This window comes from Phycodurus eques, chromosome 23 (genome assembly GCF_024500275.1).
Source record: "Phycodurus eques isolate BA_2022a chromosome 23, UOR_Pequ_1.1, whole genome shotgun sequence".
Taxonomy (NCBI): domain Eukaryota; kingdom Metazoa; phylum Chordata; class Actinopteri; order Syngnathiformes; family Syngnathidae; genus Phycodurus; species Phycodurus eques.
Window position 1 is genome coordinate 6695167 of NC_084547.1, and position 17011 is coordinate 6712177.

General features: G+C 50.3%; 4 protein-coding genes across 8 annotated transcripts; 1 reads left to right on the forward strand and 3 right to left on the reverse strand.

Moving 5' to 3' along the window:
• Window positions 1-116: 116 nt before the first annotated feature.
• Window positions 117-3276, reverse strand: ugt5g1 (UDP glucuronosyltransferase 5 family, polypeptide G1). The gene is made up of 2 exons (XM_061669015.1): window positions 3105-3276; window positions 117-2197 (listed from the first exon to the last, which is right to left on the reverse strand). Exon 2 carries the CDS (start codon window positions 2192-2194, stop codon window positions 608-610), a length of 1587 nt encoding a protein of 528 aa, XP_061524999.1. The 5' UTR covers window positions 2195-2197; window positions 3105-3276; the 3' UTR covers window positions 117-607.
• A 968-nt stretch (window positions 3277-4244) lies between these two features.
• On the reverse strand, window positions 4245-10356 carry LOC133397750 (cornifelin homolog B-like). 5 transcript variants are annotated; one of them, XM_061669016.1, is made up of 4 exons: window positions 10253-10356; window positions 6477-6596; window positions 6114-6268; window positions 4245-4774 (listed from the first exon to the last, which is right to left on the reverse strand). In XM_061669016.1, the coding sequence occupies exons 1-4, from the start codon at window positions 10338-10340 to the stop codon at window positions 4655-4657; spliced, it is 483 nt and encodes a 160-aa protein (XP_061525000.1). In that variant the 5' UTR covers window positions 10341-10356; the 3' UTR covers window positions 4245-4654. The 5 variants fall into 5 exon arrangements, with proteins under 5 accessions (XP_061525000.1, XP_061525004.1, XP_061525002.1 ...); XM_061669020.1 differs by having other exon boundaries at window positions 6477-6615; XM_061669018.1 differs by having other exon boundaries at window positions 9699-10356.
• On the forward strand, window positions 9812-12389 carry si:dkey-112a7.4 (uncharacterized). Its single transcript, XM_061669022.1, has 3 exons — window positions 9812-10188; window positions 10293-10592; window positions 11343-12389. Exons 2-3 carry the CDS (start codon window positions 10427-10429, stop codon window positions 11417-11419), a joined length of 243 nt encoding a protein of 80 aa, XP_061525006.1. The 5' UTR covers window positions 9812-10188; window positions 10293-10426; the 3' UTR covers window positions 11420-12389.
• Window positions 12390-12643: 254 nt separating this feature from the next.
• cldn7a (claudin 7a) lies at window positions 12644-14740 on the reverse strand. The gene is made up of 4 exons (XM_061669106.1): window positions 14408-14740; window positions 13422-13586; window positions 13193-13277; window positions 12644-13111 (listed from the first exon to the last, which is right to left on the reverse strand). Exons 1-4 carry the CDS (start codon window positions 14628-14630, stop codon window positions 12943-12945), a joined length of 642 nt encoding a protein of 213 aa, XP_061525090.1. The 5' UTR covers window positions 14631-14740; the 3' UTR covers window positions 12644-12942.
• Between the last annotated feature and the right edge of the window lie 2271 nt (window positions 14741-17011).

The window sequence follows — 17011 nt, forward strand, 5'->3', positions numbered from 1 at the left end:
ACACATGGGCGTGGATGTATTTGCATCAAGTTTTGGGGCTTTTGCGGAGACGATGTTGAGTGATACATTGTCCAGTCACATATGTTATTTGTTAACTATTTTTATTTTGTGTGTGTTTTAAAAATGGGCTGAACATACATGATTGTTGGACAATATCAGTAATCAGTAGTAAATATGCAAAACATAGCGCTGAAATGGCCATTCAGGTACAGTATTCGCAATATTACACAAATCAGTCCAAGGTTAGCAATGGCAATGATTATGGAGGAATTCCATGTCGTAATTATGATTGTCTTGGGGAAGAATGGCTGCGGGGAGACCGTTGACCTCAGGAAGTCTTTTTCAAAAGGGAAAACTTGTTCCCGTCCAGTCCCTCATTTTGGTTCCTTGAAAATGCCACCGGTGTGATTTGACGATAACGATGCAACGTAAGGACGAGTGGCGAACTGTCCCGAGACACTCACGGACGAGCTCGACCTGTTTGCTCTGCGTTTGGATTCACAGCTGCAGTAATCATTAGTTCAGTGATCATTCAAAATGAAATCAAGTGAGAGTGTATATTGGCGAAAAAGACTTTCCATGAGAATAGGTTTGTCAGTCACACGCGTCAGTCTCGTTTCATCTTTCTCCCGAACCACCGACAGCAAACACTCTTACAGATGAATATGGAAGTCCACACAAAGGCTGCGGCGACAAGAATGAGGAGAAGAACCACATCCGCACCGAAGTAGGAGTACCAGGGGAGGCTGTAAGCGATTGGGCGCAAATGGGATGCTCCGTGGTGCCTGGAGACGTACTCGATCCAAAAGATGGCGATCTCCAAAGGAGGCATCGGACGATCGTGATGGAGACGAGAGAGTCGACGCATGTTATCGCGGTAGGTCGGAGTCTCCAGAATGTCCCTGAGAGCCTCGAGGAAGCCTTCCTGAGTGAGCGATTTGGCCTCCACCACCCGGGCCGCCCCACGCACCTGCAGCCGCAGTAGGTTGTCAAACTGGTCAAAGAGCAGCGGCAGACCCAGAACTGGAACTCCGTGGTAGATGGCCTCATACACACCATTGGTGCCTCCGTGCGCGACAAACGCACGGGTTTTGGGGTGTCCCAAGAGGTCTTTCTGAGGCAGCCAGTCCACCAGTCGGGTGTTGTTGCCCAAGGAAGAAGGCGTTTCTCCCTTAATCCTCCAGATCACCTTCTGGGGGAGCTGAGCAAACGCAGCCGCGATGGCCTCGGTGACATCACCGGGCAGGGCTGACACCAGGGTTCCCAAAGACATCACCACCACCCCGTGCTCCCCAGAGCTCTGCACGAAGGCCTCCAGGTCAGCAGGCAAGGGTTGGGCCTTCTCGCACTGGAACCCCCCAATGTAGACCACGTTGGGCATGGTCGGGCGAGGGAGCTCGAAGACAAAATCTGACCTCACGAGCCAGATATCAGCCGCCTGCTCCAAGGTGAGCAAGTCCGTTTTGGGAGGGAAGTGGCGCTGGAACAGATCCGAGTACGCTGAGTTTATGTAAAAGCGGAATTCAATGACACTGTAAATGTAATGCAACATGTTCTTGAGCCTTCCCTGAAAATCCATTCGATCGTGTAGTTCACTGCCGGACACCGGGACGTAGGAGAGTGGGGAGGGGGCCACGGCAAAGTGACTCTCTCCATTATTCATCCAGCGCACGTTGAAAACCATTGGCAACTTGAGGTAATTCCCCAGAAGCACCCCCACCGGCAGGCCCGGGTCGGTGAGCATGAGATCAAACTTGGCCTCCTGCAGCTTCTTCATGAAAGCCGGGTCGTCAAACATTGCGCCGGCTGCTTCGGCGAGACGTTTATGACCCATTGCCAACATGTTCGTGATCAAGCGCTGCTGGTAGAAGGTCCTAAACAAACCGGCGGACTGGCGGCAGTCGATAACATCCATGAGGATTTTATTATAAAAGTCCTTTTTGGTGCCGTCCTCTAACATGGTCGCGGTGATGGAAGTGTAAAAGGAGGCGTTCGTCGGGATGTACCAGCTGTTGGGGGAGTGCAACACCGTGAGTCGGTGGCCTCGGGAGTGCAGCGCTTTCAGGATCGCCGCCATGTTGATCCAGTGGCTGCCGTCCACCGGCACCACCAGGATCCTGCTGCCGTGGCAACGAGCCGGCCATAGCGACAGGAAGCCCAAAGCGGCGAGGAGCGCTGCGGTGGCCTTGGACATTTCCTGGGGGAGACCATCGGCAGCACGCGTGAGACATTAAGCACGACTGATATGCACATGTACTTGATAAATACAATTTGAATGGATGCAATGCTTAGACTCCAATAGATTTGATTCAAACCTTGTCATTCACGGAACTGAAAAGTATCCCTCACATTAAATCTACTTATTTTTCTGCCAGTTGAAGAACTTGAGTTTTTCCTATATATTCTTTACCTTCTCGACTCGCCAGCGCTTCGTGTTTCATGCGCGCAAATGCGCACGTTATATTCATAATGTGAGCACAATGAAACATTCCCCCCCCCCCGCATACTTCCTATATCTGCTGCGGGCCTAAACGTCTCGTGCGCTGAGTAATAAGCCAGCAGCTGGCAGGGCTGGAAGACTGGTCATTTTAAATGCTCCTGCTTCATCAAACCTTTGCTCTATTCACAATCCTTATTTCACGTTTTACTTTGCAATTATTATGATTATTTTGTGATGATTTCCTGACCCTGCTTATTTTGCTGAATTTCTTGAACTAATTTAGGAGCTTCTGAATATGATACTTTCCCTCCGAGTTTCGAACATTTTCATTTGACTCCAAGTCCGCACAAGTCTGCCTTCGTTGGCAATTTGTTGCCATATGACCCTATAACGTCCCGATGGTGGGGGAATATACTTTGTTCTCTTTCATTAAAATGAACAAATTCTAGAGTTATTGATTTGGGAAGAGTTTCTTCCTCAGAATCCAATATTACAGACAGGCTTTCCACATGATACGCTTCCCTTCTTCTATGTGTCCAACTCGAAGCCCCTGGCCCTCCCCCAAACCGTTTGCCGAGATTAAAGTGACCGATTAAAGTGGGCCAATCCACACGGAATAATAGTAGCAAGCGGCTTGATGGTGCAAAATGCTCAGTAAGCTCACCTCAGCTCTTTGTTTGTTGTTTTCAAATCCACAAATTTACCTCCGTGATTCCCTGGAATACCAACACACGACCTTCCTTATCTGCCGAGTCAAAGTCTAACTTTGAGGTCGTGCTGTGACGTAGTGAAAACGTTGAACACAGAAAGTTGAAGAGCGAGTGGAGAAATCCTCTCTGTCGTGCGGATTGAAACGGAATTCGTTGTGGGCAGTTGACGTGAGAAGCGTGACTGGTTCGAGTGTATGACTCAACTCGTGTCGACAGTGTCATGGATTTTTGAAGGACGCCAAAGATTTGAGGCAATCTCTACAATGAACTCGAAATATGGATGTCATTAAATGTCACTCAGTATTGGTGTCATGAGCACATTCATTTTATGCATTTTTTTCTTCACAGGAAACTGGTTTCACAAGTGCAATGATACCTCGCAGAAGCCAACATTGCCATCATTGTTTGTTATAATGATATTTTAAATTAAAAGTAAGTTACCGATTTACCGGTAATTGAGGGTCCTTGGCGTAGATGTGCAGAAACCCAAAGTATCGTTTGTCTTGAGATATGAGTTTAATTTCTTCCTTGGCCACGCTTGTTTAAAAAAAAAAAAAAAAAAAATCTCTATCTGGGGTTAATCTGAGTCACTTTTAATGATGGCAGATGTGCGCTGACTCCTATTTGACACGTTGTAAATCGAAGCGGGATGTTGACGTGGACTGGAAAATCCCGTAGAATTCCTCGAGGCCTCGATCAGACCAGCAGAGAGCGCGACGGCAACTGCGGTGCCGCAGGAAACGTCACGGTTACACCGCAGGGGGGAAATCAAGTGACTGTGAATAAGTGATGTTATAATCACATTTATTCGCCCCGTTTCAAAGTCGAGTCGGAAGCCAATAAGGCGCTCGTTGCGCTTGCTGACCAACTACGGCTTCCTTCCCGCAATTGTCCCGCACCTCATGATGGCGGCACGTTGGATTCCCAGTGTGCTCGTCCGACAGCTGCTTTTGTTGTGTTTTCCGAGTCGCGTTTTATGGTGCAGTCATTTTGCAGGGATTTTACAGGACGCTCGGTGTTCGTATAAACCCTCGGAGACAGCTTTGGAAAGTTCCGTACATGCTATGAAAAGACTTCACACTTGAATTCAAACAGTCGACGCGAATGTTTTACTTGGGGTTCATGCTTCCAGGGGTTACTTCAACAAGACTCCAATCAGAACAAAGAAAAAAAGAAAAGAAATAATGCCATTCATTGGAACCTTTCAAAAACATGCTTTTTTTCAATCGTCACCGTAGCAATATACAGGAGGAGGGGTTTGGAAGGAATCTTTTTGGAAAACTTGTTTTTTGTACCGTCACCCATCAGCGTTACATCGGACAGCTCTGCGACTTTCTTACGTGATGTGACGAATGTCCTGATGTTTAATCAGCCGCTCTGTGACATTCCAAAAGTGGCGACGAACTCGGGCCAGATCAGATTGCAGTCTAAACAAGACACAAAGTCCCAGAATGTATTCTGCGCTTCAGAGATGACGCAAGGGTGAAGGACGTCGGGCATTTTTTCAGGACGCCATGTTGACGAACGTAATGGGATTTTTTCTGGCTTGGATTTCTCGGGCTATTTGGCACCAGGTGCAAGGTCCGCAGCAGCAAGCGTACACACAGTCGTGGCAAACTGTATCCTAGTGTGGACAAAAGACAAAACGCACTCATTCAATACACACAATATCAATTCCAAGTGAACCAGCACATTTATTGGTCAAAAATACAGTGGGTGGAAAAAGTCCACACACCCCTGTGTCGAAGGCCAGGTTTTTGTCATCTAAAAATATGAGACCAAAAGAAATCATTTCAAAACCGTTCTCACCATTAACGTGGCTTATAACTTGTTTGATTTTTTTTTAAAACATCTTTTCAAGAGGGGATGTCAAAATAAACAACTGAAATAATGTGGTTGCAAAAGTGCGCACACTCTCTTATAACTGGAAGGAGTCGGTGTTGAGAATAAACCAATCACATTCAAAGTCATGATTTAAAGGGAGTCGGCACACACCTGCAACCATTTCAAGTGCCTCTGATTAACCCCAAATAATTTCCAGCGGTTGTACTCGGCTTTTTCCGATGTATATTTTTTTTGCTTCCAGGCAAAGGTCTGAAGATTTTCTGCTCACATTGACTGCCGTTTCGAACTGTTCGTAGTTCCCTCCATCTAGTTTAAGGCCTCGATTCCATCCATCCATTTTCTGAGCCGCTTCTCCTCACGAGGGTCGCGGGTGTGCCGGAGCCTATCCCAGCTGTCATCGGGCAGGAGGCGGGCTACACCCTGAACTGGACGCCAGCCAATCGCAGGGCACATACATTCGGACTCACATTCCCACCTACGGGCAATTTAGAGTTGTCAATCAACCTAGCATGCATGTTTTCGGGATGCGGGAGGAAAGCGGAGTGCCCGGAGAAAACCCACGCAGGCACGGGGAAGACATGCAAACTCCACGCGGGCGGGGCCGGGGATTGAACCCGGGTCCTCAGAACTGTGAGGCTGACGCTCTCACGAGTCGGCCACCGTGCCGCCGGCCTCAATTCCGTCTGAAAAAAAAAACTTTCTTTTTGTGATGAGCATTGTTGGGTTTGCCCCAAACATACCTTTTGGAATTATGGTCAAAAAGTTCCTTGATTTCATCGGACTTGAACAAAATCTCCCAAATGTGTGAGGGTCCGATGAAACCGAGGTTGGCATTTTTGCCTGTAATGCTCAAAGGTATAAACTCGACACTGTTCATGTTCAGTTTGAACTGGGGCCCTTACACACGGGGGAATGAATTATGAACAGTTCGGAATAGCAAATAATTGAGTTGTACAGGTTGTAAATCACATTCATGGTGGAAATGATTTATCTTATCACAAAAGCCTGGCATTGCAACTTCTTAAACCTCTGTACATCCCGAAGTTTTTGAGTCGTGTATATCAGTAGAAACTGTCCAACTGTTTCCTTTTTCTTCTGTTATGGTTGCGACCTGTTACCTGTATGCCATAGCGCTGGCGTACGGACACCCTGAGAGCGGTAGTCACGGGCGGGATGACCCCAAAGGCGTCCAGCAACGGCAAACAAAGGCACTCGCCGGCGTCGTGCGATGTTTTACACGTGAAGCACGGAAGGCACCAGAAGGCGAAACAGCCTGACGAGAAATATTCATCAGAAATATCAGCGTGACGTTTATCTTCAAAAGCACCTGGGGCAGCCGAGCTCCGAGCTCATCGTGCCTTAACCCTCCCCTCTATGCCTTATCTCCAATCTGAAGCATTCCTCATTTATTCGCAAACACGGCATTGCTGTTTTGTACGTCGAAGCGCTGGCCACGCGCGAGGAGGAGAAAGCGGACTAACACTGAGGCAGGTCGTGGAAGCAGTCGCAGATGTCCGAGCTCCACCGGTTGTTCAGGCTGGTCATGGTGGTCATGGTGAAGGGCTTGGGTCGGTTCACTTGTTGAGACATAGCTGCGCTCTCTGCAACGGAGGACAGACACTTGTACAAACACGAAAGCGACAATTCAGCTGCACAGCAATCGCAGTGAATGCAACTGAAGACTTCACCCGTATGCGCACAAACCCACCCTTGGCTACGAGACGCAAAGTGGGGGGGTACGAGGTCCGGCCAGAAGACACGGGCGGCGACTGAGGCGCTGGCCCCCACACGCTTCTTATTTTATAGACGCGCGAACTGCTCGGGCCGGCCCTCTCGCGTGCGACCGCGAAATTCGACGGTGTGAAGCAGACCGATTCTCACGATTAGATGGCCCAGATGCAAAACACGGACGTGTCGAAAGGTGCACGTATACACGAGCCTCACGCATTGTAAAATGTCGAGTTGAAATTGGCCTCATTGTTTTGATTTGAAATCATGCCACACGCAACAACCAACGACAACGCTTTCAGGATCAGATTCGATTTGTGCTGACGAGGTGATGACTTAATCGAGCGTGACTTTCTACCCCTATTTTTGCAAGTACGTAAATAACTATAATTACAAAGGAAATACAATGGGATTGGCAGTTTTCTTCATTCTTGGATTTATTTGGGGTAAAACGATACATTTCAAAAGATCTTTTTTCCCACAGCAATTCAAAATCGGATTTGACAAAACAGTAACTACTGGATACATGTGTGAGTTGGCAATGTGAGCAGGAATTCACGAATTCCATTCCGTGGAGCCTTTCGAGAGGGAGGTGTTTCTTTTTGTATTTGCAAAGAAACGCAAACTGTGAGACAACCAACCGAACGGCGGACATGATTTCACGGCGACGTCATTTCGGTGACAAATCATTTCGTGGAACGTGTGTCCTCGCGAGCGGCGATTCGCAACCGCCGCGTGTCAAAGATCATGACTTGAAATTATTATCCATTTCCTACATCTAACGCATCTATCGATGGATGTGTTGGAGTGACAGGCAGAACGGTTCAATTCTCTTCCACTAGATGGCAGAAGGTGTAGTTTTCTGTTCAACTAAATGAAACATGGGCAGATTGCCTACTGAGTCGTATTCGCGAGTACGCTGAGATCGTCCTCATTTCGGGATATTCGCGTAATGAGCCGCGTGTGCCGCGGCTCATTAAACGGGCAGCGGAGCATGTCCCTGCGAGTCCCTGCGGTTCAGACCACCCGCGCCCCCTGCAGGGGAGTCAATGCTGTGTATTTCTTTGAGGAAAAGGAGGAGGCCGAAGACGACGACGGCGTGAGATGCGGCGGCTCTTCTGTTCAGCTCTCTGGAGATCTGCAGCCCGGGCGGCGGGTGGCGGCGGCACCCGTACGGGCAGTCGCCCCGCACGCTCCCCCCCGCAAGAGAGCACGGGCGGGAGGCTAGACCTTTTGGCGTGCCACGGTGCCGGCCGGCCTTCGAAATGCCAGCCTGTCCCGCGTTCCGAATCATCTCAATGTCGCAAAGTCTGAGCTCTCGCTCGCCGTCCCGCTCCGCCGTTCCAAATCTGCAGTGCGGCCGCCCCCGCCCGCATCGTTGTTCGGCAGGAATCGCGAGAGTGTCATTTTGGAATGATTACAAAATTCCAAGTACAGAAAATCCATCTTTTTAAAGCCTGCCGTGGCCGGAATATAGCGCAGGACTTTCCCACGCCGTGACAACGAGGCGTTCTAAAGCCGCCGCGCCGGCTCGCTGGCTGTCCAGTTGGAGTCGAGAAAAAACATCGCTCTTCCATCTCTCTCTGCATGACGTGCGCGCACTCACGGCTGGCGAAGGGAAGAGGCATTTTCGGTCGCAATTGCGACAAACGAAGGCACTCCAGTTCTTAAATTGAAGGGAAGGGGTGACTCGCGCGGCATAATTTAAGCCACGTTCACTAAAAGTTGAAAAAGTGCAATGGTTCCAAACTAACCCTAAATCTACGTACAGTAGTTGTCTAGTCTGTGCACGTTTTCAGCAATTATCGCAAACGTGTATCCCATATTTCTATATTAAGACTTTACAGGGTCTTTCTGCGTTTCACCGCCGTCTGATTGACTACGCGACAAACGCAAAGGCATTCTCACGGCGCGCACCCGTATGCCGTATCTTCCCCCGACAGAGGCCCTCGCCGCCAGGGAGGCCGGGGGCACGCGGCCGAGACCGTCCGGCACCCTCTGGCAAAGCGGCCTGCGCGAACACGGACGGGCGTACGGCGGGGTCGTCGCGCGTGACGTCATCCGAGCCCGCCGACTCGCAGTCCCCCGCGTCTCGGTGGCAAGCGCGCCTCCTTTGCGGCTGGCCGCCGATCACGGGACGACTCGAAATCTCCAATCTCAAGAGTGACGACAGAAGCGAACGCAATGTCACGATCGATGCGTCGCGGCCGCCCGAGGGGGCCGTACGATGCCGTCGTGCGATGCGAGCGGAGAAGACTTTCACGCCCGCTGCTACTGACTCGGCAACCGCAGAGGATAAAGAATATATACCTGCGCACCTTGTTGTATTGTCTGTCTACATGTCTTGCTATTGTTTATGTTGAAATATCCATTGTAAAAGTGCGTTAGCCTGTTTATGCGATATTTATAAGATGGCAGACTTTTTGTGGGAGTTCCGTCGGAGCCCAGCGCCGCACTCAGGGGTAGCCGATGGCCGCTCTGCGCACGCGCTAACTGATGTCTTTGCTCATTAACATAAAAGCAACTGCGCACCTCCGGTAACATCCCGGCTTTGGCCGAAACTCAGTAGACCGGACAAGACCCCGCCGACTCGAGTCAGTCTTTAATAGCTCGAGAGCCTTCGGTCAATGATCTCCTCTCGGTGAAGACACAAAAGCAGACTTTGAATGGAAAAACGCAGCCGCTCATGACTTGAAGTCGTTCTGCGCTCGTTTTGCTTTTGACCACGTCGACTCTTTGTGTCGCGCAGGCGCCGTGTTTTGGGTGTCAACACGTTTTGGTGGAAACGCAAGCGTTCCCGTGTGACTCTGCTGACCCAAACAAATCCACTCTCGGCTTTCTTGCTCTTTGTCCATTTTTACTTTGGAGTTGCGAACGTTGAGAAAAAGCAAATTGCTGGCCAAATCTTCGGACGTGACCTTTGCTCACGTCGATGCTGGATGGAACACCGCCAAACAGAAGTGTTAATGTATCACCTGTCAAACATTTATTGCCAAAGTGACCTCGAAGTGAAGTTGGCTCCTTTTGCTATTCTTCTTCTTATTCGATTCGAAGTTTGGACCCTCCCACTGCGTGGCACCTGTATAGCGTATGTGCAAAGACAGCGAGCGGGTCCTCACGGATCGTGGTCATGTGACGATTGCTGGCTGACGAAGGCGCGTCACGTGACGCGCGCAATTCCGCAGCTCCTCCTCCCGTTCGAGTTTGGACGATGACAGCAGGCGTCCGCGGCACGTTTTGGAGCAAGTGGACCGAAAAAGCACGATGGGAGGTTCCGTGAAATGAAGCCACTCGCCTTCGGCGGGGCGTCGAGCGACAGATCCGCTCCAGTCGGCAACGGCAACGGCGAGGCTCGTTTCTTTTCAGCGTTTTCTCCCAGCTGAGGAGGAGTCGGCTAATATTCGCCGACAAATGTGCGGATGCTGATTTGAAGCAAGCTTTGACGAAGTCAACAGGCGAATTTCGGTCTGATAAACTGCGGTTTTATAACTCGTTGAGTTCATTCAATAGGCTGGATCATATTCGCTACCTTTATTGAAGCGTTTTTGTTGTCGTCTTTTTCCTTCCAGCCCAAAAGGATTCTTCACTGCGCCGAGAAGCATCTCGGATCCGTACATTGAATCGTGCGAGCCATTCCGGAAGTGAGGCGCAACAGCGGCGAAGCACGTCTTCCTCGGCTGTGGGGACATCTAGCGGCCAAAATATGTACGGCGCTTCCGGCGTCCCCGAGCTCATCCCGCCCGCGGGGCCCCCCGGGCGGCCCGGACCTGAGGCCCGGCACGGCCAAGGCGGCGGCCCCAGCGGCCACAACCCCCAGAGGCTCGGCCAGAGGGCCCCCAAGCTGGGCCAGATCGGGCGCTCCAAGAAAGGTGGGGGCCTCGAGAAGCGCTTTGAGACGAGACGCTTTGGAGGACATTTTGGGGAGGTGTCGCAAGGCTTCCGGCTGCTTGGTGCCGCTCCCGCTTGACGTTCGCTGTCAAACCCAAAAAACATTTCCACAACCGCATCGATCCGTCAGCCTCGTGCTAACACTTGACGGGAAGCGCCTTCGACCGGCTAAGGGTTGGCGTCAGTATGGCGACGTGACGCTTTAAGCGCAAACGTGGGCGCGACACATGCAGACGGGTCATATAGAAATGCTCATAGGCATATATTCTTTATCCTCTGCGGAGAATAACTGCAGCTTAACGAGGAATTTTTCCATCCGTAGCGCTGTACGTTATACTGCCCCCAGGTGGCCAAGGGATGCACATCAGAAGGAGAAGCAAAAAACGTTCAATTGAACGATGTCGTTCCTGCTTGCAATTTATAGAGCGCTATTTTGTCTTAAGAAAAGACTTTTTGGGGGGGTCATGTATTCATGGCCTTTCCAGTCATTTGAAAATCGCGAAAGAGCATTTGAGATACAAGTGTTTTGTGTTACGAGCATGGTCACCAGACGAATGAAACTTGTATGTCAAGCAGTGGCATGCAAAGGGGTTCGGGCGGGAGCGAAAAGGTTACGGCCCCAAACCTTCGGCACCGCCGTCCTTGAATCAGACGAGCAGTCGGCACGTCCGCCCCGTAGCGCTGAGGTTCTGGGTTTGACTCTCGACCTTTCCCTCTCCTTTGTGTTTCAGTGGACTTGGACGACGAAGTGTTGGACGACATGATGAACAACAACGGCCAGTGTCCCGTGTCTCTCCCCTTGTCCTGAACCGGGAGCTCTCCCCGGCGTCCCCAGCCGGCCTCCGCTTGAATCCGAGCGACGGCGCCACCAGGCCCGCGGAGGGCGCCGGCTGGAGCCTACGCCCTCTCTGTAAAATACAAGATGTTCATTTCGCCTCATCTCAGACTTGAGACGGGTCTGCGTGTCGTGGGAGGTCCGCGGCGACCTCGTTCGTGTAGGGTCGAAGTGACGCTTTTGCGAAGAGGAGCCCCTCGCTCGCCCCTTTCTTTCCGAGGGTCGCCCCCCCCCCCTCTCGTGATGGCTTTCCATCCTCTGCCCTCCGTACTGCCGATACCGCTCGTGTGCTTAGCGTATAATCCAGTGGATGAAAGCTTGTTATTTATGACATCTTGTTTGTAAAATGTGAAGCAAAAATGTGCCCCCCGCCCCCGCTCTTCATTTCCAGTTGCTCGTTTGTCTTGGATGAAGTTGCTTGCACTTCACGCACGTTGCACAGTTCTAGAAACGCACGGAGTCTGTGAGAGCGTATCCCAAAACGTGGTTTTAAAGGGCTCCGTCGTCGTACGTCCACACCGCACCGCTGTTGCCTGCACGCTAAGGGGGAAGTGGCGGGATGAACCCGTACAGTCGGGAATGTCTGGAGTCCCTTGCCGCGTTCAAGTTAAAAAAACTGGACTCCTTGGACACGCCTGCAGCTTCCAATTTCCACAACGAGCTCGTGAAAACAAGCTTGTGATTTGCTACGACAATCGCATCTTGACTGCTAACTGATTTGAATGATTTTTATTGTGCTGGTATAATGTGACTTTGTTTTTTTTTTCTGTTCCATTTTTGAGGGACTGGCAAATTGTAACATTTCATGTATTTTGGTTTGTTTTTAAATCACGATTTTGATTTGACGTGGATTGTGTCGGCCGTTCGCATGAAAGCGGTCAACCTTTCAATGTGCATCCGGAGAAATAAACGGTGTGATGGTGTGAAAAAAACGGAAACCAAATTTTGAACACGGCATCACGTGATACACGGAGAGACCGGTCGTGTGGAGGGTGTCTTTTTAAAGCACGAGTGTGAATTTTGCCTTCCTTTTTGTTTCATCCTGAGCAGCGGCTTGTGGTTTTGCTGCTTCCCTCCTGTTTTGGAAAGCAGACCGCCGCATCGCAAAAAATGTGACAATGCCTTTATTTCTGCATATTATCAGCTACAGAGTACGCCTCGTATTCAAAAAAAAAACAACAACAGAAAATCGTTCCACGAAATCAGAGCTCAATCTACAAGTCCGGAATCTAAAAGTCATCCTACAATTGGCCCAATAAATAGTGTTGATCAAAGGCATCTGCGTGACTACGAAGCAAGCATGCGCGAGTCTTCCGAAACCGTAGCCGACGTTGAAGCTGCCTGTAGGCCCACCTGTTTCTTCCAATGTACAGTCATTGCGAATAGCACAATGCTGCGTCCAACTCGAGCAGTCATTCAATGCACAAACAACAGAAAGCCCCACTTTTTGTGGTTCACTGGGATATCTTTGTAGAAGGACAACAAGTGACAGACATTCAGACGTATTCCTTATTGCTGCTCGCAGGCCCGGAGCGGGAACTCGCCACCGACGGGTACTTGGACACGTGCTTCTTTCGCGGACAAGAGGCGGCCAACGTGGCCCCGCCCAGGACGACCAGGAGGGAACCGCCCCACGCGATGAAGATGGCGGCGCCGAACTCAAACCTGCGCCATCAAGCGGTATGGTATGAAAAAAAAGCTTTTTTTGGAAACGTTTCAAAACAAGCAACCAAAACCAAAGCTTACTTGGTGTTGACAGGAGTGTAGGGGTTGTAGAAGGCCCGGATGACGTTGTGAGCGAACCAGGAGCAAGCCACGATGGCACACAGCCCTAAAAGGAGGCAACCGACGGAGCTTTTAGTAGCAGTTTGCCCGTGTGTTGGCATGGAGTCTTTCTTTTTGTTTTTTTTTCTACCTACGCAGAGTCAAAGCACTTTTGCCGCCTGTGCACTGTGAATAGAGCCGTCAAACTCACCTCCCACTAACAGGATGATGCCGCCCGTCATGGCCACGCGGGCCTTGCGGAGCTTGTCGCTCCCTCCGCAGGTGGTGCACTTCATGCCCACGCAGGCCACGCCCAGGCCCGCCACGGACACGATGATGCCCACGATCATCAGCGCCCGGGTGGCCTGAAGGGAACCTGGAGAGGATCCAATTGCGTTAGGATGAGGAGGCGCTCAGCGAATCGACTTCGAGAATTGCCACTGCACAAAAGCTGCTTTTCTGTATTATGCGCATGCTCAGCGAGGTCGAACGCCAGTCAGGTCGCCGCCTCGTCAACCCTTCCTGGAAGAGAAACCCCGGGTTACAATGGCGCGGCGCCACATTTGGAAGTCCCGCTGTCCGCTCCCCCCTCCGCCTCCTTTCAAACAGCACACGGCGACCCTTCCTTTGTCTCCGTCCACCTCGAACCAGTCTGCGCCAGTCCGCTATTGTTCGAGAAGGCCCTGTAGAACCTTCTGGAAGTGGGGAAGCGCTTCGTGTGCCTGTACCAGCTTCCGTCGAAGGTTTCTGTCAGAGAGCTATTCGTTGAACTATATTTGTGTTATTACGCTCATAGTTAGTTTTAGATGTGTTTTGATGACCACACGCGATCATAAATATATAGTTGATTTCATACTTATTTTACAACTACTACTACCTCATAGTTAATGGCAAAAGCTGGTTTGATTCGTCTGCTCAAGAAGAAGTGCGGAAGGCACCTGCGTGCTTTTCTCCAGAGCAAATTCATTTCTCTGTGTCGGTCCGTAATATGTGTATTGATCAGATCGGCAGCATGTCCAGAGTTCTAAAAATCCAGCTTTGAGAGCCCCTCTCGGCCAGACCTTTCAGATGCCGCGTGTCCAATTTGCAAAGATAAACTGCACCGGTTACTTGGTCTTCAAGTATTTGTTTCAGGTATTCTCTATCAGAACAAGTAACAGAAAACAAAACTGGTAAGTGCAACAACTTAGCGCTTACTGTCAAGCTGCAGGATGGAATCGTAGATCTTGCACTGGAGCTGTCCCGTACTCTGGAAGGCGCACGACATCCACAATCCCTGGTACATGGCCACGGCCGTGATGATGTTGTCCCCGATGTAGGCGGACATCTTCCACTGGGGCAGAATGGTCCCGATGATCAGGCCCACGATGCCAGTCAGCGACATGAAGAATCCCAAAAGTTGAATCCCGGAATTGGCCATTTGTCCTTCCCAAAAAGAAACGAGGCCTCTTCTCCGGAATGTACTCAAAGTCCTGCAATTGGGTGCAAGCGCAACGCAAAAAGCACTCGCGTGTGAGTATGTGTGTGTGCTCGGCGGGGTCTTCTTGGGGATGGGCGTGCAAGATGTGGGTGTGTGTTGTTGCCATGCGTGGAGCGGCTGCCGGGAAATGTTCCCTCCACTTCCAGGCAAAGCAACAGGTTGCCTCCACGGCTTCCTTTCCGCCCGCGCAGACATTCTCATGCTCGTGAGGCGTTTCAGAGGTTTTTCTTTTTTTGTTTTTTGCATAGTTTGCCCCCCCCGCTCCTGTGAGTGTGTAAAATGTGGAGTGACCCAGATCGAGGGTCCCCTATCCCCCGGCCCCCCGCGCGGACGATAAACAGCTCGCGGCAGATTTACAGCATATCTCTGACAGCGATATTCTAATGAGGGGCTGGAAAACTCGAGGAGAAAGGATGTTCAAAGCCCATTTCAGCCTTTCGTGTGAGCCAAGGCAACATATTTTTGAAACAAAAATGGATCTGCATACCCACCGAAATAATGATGATCTCAGTTGACTTCATCAGTGTGAAATGTTGGCCTGCTTCGTTGATCACGATGTCGGACGAATGGCAACGCAGCTTACTTGTACCTTCTGCCATCGAATGGATGAGGATTGAGTTATTATATGTAGCTGGCATAGATAGCTGAACAGAGACATATCATTTCTCGTAAATAGATATTTGAACCATTGAAAGACCATTTAAAGGCAATTTGGGAATTTCTAGATACATTATACACCCCAAAAATGCATCTTCCCTTTTGGTAGTCCGCTTGCGTCACAAAGACGAAGCCGGACGAGCGAGCAGGCGGATTGATTGATTGATTTTTTTGGATTTTTTTGGGGGGGCAAGTCTGACTTGACAGCCAGCATGTGGACAGGGCCTTTGCGCTGATGTGGCTGCTTGAGAGGGCCTCATTGTCGCCGCGTGGAAAAGCCCCGCCATGACCCGGTGGGACGTATTCCAGCTACTGGAGGCTTGAAGTGGATATACAGTGTTTTATTTGATTATAAGCGGTACGGAAAATAGCGTAAGATGTCGGACGAAGTAGCTATTATCCTGTTTGTAAATGTATTTGATGTACTTTATACCCTTTTTTCTTTTGGGGAATCTTTCAAATTTTGCCAGGGTTGTCCACAAGACCTCTTCTCTCTGTATTTAGTTTGCTTTCACGGAGACGTGAGATACATTTGGCATGATGTCTCACACGGCAAACTGGTCGGGGATCAGTGCCTTGCGAAGATATTGTGACTTGTGCTGACCTTTTGTCTCGCTTTCTACTTTTCCTCTGAAAAAGAAATGCCTTATTGTTGCCCTGGACCTCCCCTATTTGATGTCTCTTTTCCACGTAACAGAGGACGAAGAGGAGGAGGCATTGCGGACAGTCCGGGGCCTACCGATGTTGTCGCCATTGGTAACCTGATTTATTTGATGGTCTTGCCTTGGAAAAGAACACAAAAACGGTGCATTGTCCTATAAAGCCGCCCCCTCCCTGACTTCTTCTCGCACTTCACGTTTCCTTTCTTTATTCGAGCAGTAAAGACACATTTGACCTGCTGGTTCAGCCGTTGCTCAATGGCCAATAGAAAAAAAGCTAAATCAGCCCACAGACGAGCACTTTGCGCATTCTCTCACGCGCGGGGCTCCCCCCCCCCCCCCCCCCCCCCCCACATTTCTGTGGCCTCCTCCTGGTCTGAAGTGCACGAGAAGGAAGGCGAAGCCAACGATTGAAGTCCCACAAGTGTCTCTGGAAGTTAGCGAGGCATTAGCGATAAAGTGCCCACGCACGGCTTTTCCCTGAAAAGCTCCAATGTGCATAAACGAGGGGGACGGTGCCCTTTTCTTCATGCCCGTTGTTTAGCTCCTGAAAGCGTCTTATGCAACCGGGCCCACGTTGAGTGGAGTAGCAGCAGGACAGGGACCAGTGGACTGTAGTACTGTCCTGTGGGCTCGTTCTCCTCGTCCGGCGATAACAAGGGGCCCTTCTTTTGGCTCGAGACGTGGCGCGAATAACGCATTTGCTACAATTGTGCGCACTGCGCAGCCTGCCGCCGACCTCTCGCTGCACTCCGACAAGCATGAAAATAGGTCGGTGACATCGCAACCGCTCCGTAAGCCAATTACGTTCCTGGGGTGTGTTGTTGTGCAACTAACTTGATCATTTTGTCATAATTGCTAAAAACAGAAGCAGAGGGAAGGGACGTCAGGAAGCGGACAGGATTCAGAAGCAGTGCAGAATTAGCAACATTTCTGCTTAACAGCTCAACATTTTGATAGATTTTTTTTTTTAATTGATTGTAAATTCCAAAAATAAAACTTACA

Coding starts and splice junctions, on each gene's coding strand:
- ugt5g1 (XM_061669015.1), bottom strand. CDS start 2,194: ATGTCCAAGGCCACCGCAGCGCTCCTCGCCGCTTTGGGCTTCCTGTCG.
- si:dkey-112a7.4 (XM_061669022.1), top strand. CDS start 10,427: ATGTACGGCGCTTCCGGCGTCCCCGAGCTCATCCCGCCCGCGGGGCCC. Junction 10,593..11,342: donor GATCGGGCGCTCCAAGAAAG/GTGGGGGCCTCG, acceptor TTTGTGTTTCAG/TGGACTTGGACGACGAAGTG.
- LOC133397750 (XM_061669016.1), bottom strand. CDS start 10,340: ATGTACGGATCCGAGATGCTTCTCGGCGCAGTGAAGAATCCTTTTGGG. Junction 6,597..10,252: donor ACAAAAACGCTTCAATAAAG/GTAGCGAATATG, acceptor CCTCCGTTGCAG/AGAGCGCAGCTATGTCTCAA. Junction 6,269..6,476: donor CTTCCACGACCTGCCTCAGT/GTTAGTCCGCTT, acceptor ATTTCTCGTCAG/GCTGTTTCGCCTTCTGGTGC.
- cldn7a (XM_061669106.1), bottom strand. CDS start 14,630: ATGGCCAATTCCGGGATTCAACTTTTGGGATTCTTCATGTCGCTGACT. Junction 13,587..14,407: donor TTCCATCCTGCAGCTTGACA/GTAAGCGCTAAG, acceptor GATCCTCTCCAG/GTTCCCTTCAGGCCACCCGG. Junction 13,112..13,192: donor TACACTCCTGTCAACACCAA/GTAAGCTTTGGT, acceptor TTGATGGCGCAG/GTTTGAGTTCGGCGCCGCCA.